Source organism: Octopus bimaculoides, chromosome 7 (assembly GCF_001194135.2).
Source record: "Octopus bimaculoides isolate UCB-OBI-ISO-001 chromosome 7, ASM119413v2, whole genome shotgun sequence".
NCBI classification, from domain to species: domain Eukaryota; kingdom Metazoa; phylum Mollusca; class Cephalopoda; order Octopoda; family Octopodidae; genus Octopus; species Octopus bimaculoides.
In genome coordinates, this window is record NC_068987.1 from 56,260,407 (window position 1) to 56,261,270 (window position 864).

The following is an 864-nucleotide window of genomic DNA, read 5'->3' on the forward strand; positions in this document are numbered from 1 at the left end:
CCATCCGTTGTTGACAGCAATTTCATGCATCATTTACTGCCAGTAGTGATTCATGCTACATGTATAGGGATGCGCGTAAGTTTATTGCTCAGTGCAGGATCTTCTTTGTCTCACTGGGGTGCGAGAGTTTCCGATGTGGAGGCTTCAAAGGAAAGACGGAATCTAAGGTTGTGCCTGCGATGACCGCTCGTCATGTACAAATATTTTCACAGCCCACGTCTATGCCCCGCGCCCCACCTGAATTTTCTCAGGCCCCACCAGTGGGGCGTACGCCCCACCTTGGGAATCACTGCATTACAGTAACAGCAAATATAAAGTTACACACTAGTACAGTGCCATTTCTTTAACTGAAGAGGAAGAAAAAACGCTTACCCTTTGGTCTTGGTCCACGAACTGCTTCTGTGCGGGTCTGCCTCTTCAGTGTGGCAGGCACAATTTCAGATGGCAGGTGGAGGAAATCTCTAAGGTATTGGATACCATCATTGGTTAAGTACCAATAATAATGCCTCCAGGCAAACTGCTCTGTCACATAAGCACGAGACTTGAGGGACTAAACAAAGAAATTTAAAACCAGAGTTACAGGAGACAAAATAGCATATACATATATAAAAACACACAGACGTTTTACATGGTTAGATAACCTAGTGAGTTTGTTATTAACAGTTACTTCCAGTCATTTTATATTAGGTCTCAGAAATTTCATAACATTCCTTACTACTAGGGCTAATACAAAATTTGGATTTATTCAGTTTGACTGCCAGCATCAATTCTGTTCAAACTGATTTCATATTCAGTGTAATGATATACTTTTAGGTCAATAAGGAGATCTTCACCCAGGAACAAAAAAAAAACGAACCAACCGGG

The 864-nt window shown here is 41.9% G+C and overlaps 1 protein-coding gene across 1 annotated transcript in view; it reads right to left on the bottom strand.

The window, feature by feature from the left end:
- Positions 1-864, bottom strand: part of LOC106875691 (40S ribosomal protein S10) — a 15,414-nt gene that overhangs the window by 10,790 nt on the left and 3,760 nt on the right. The window contains exon 4 of the mRNA XM_014923939.2: positions 373-550. Coding sequence (XP_014779425.1) covers positions 373-550 — 178 coding nt within the window. The remainder of the gene's footprint in view (positions 1-372; positions 551-864) is intronic.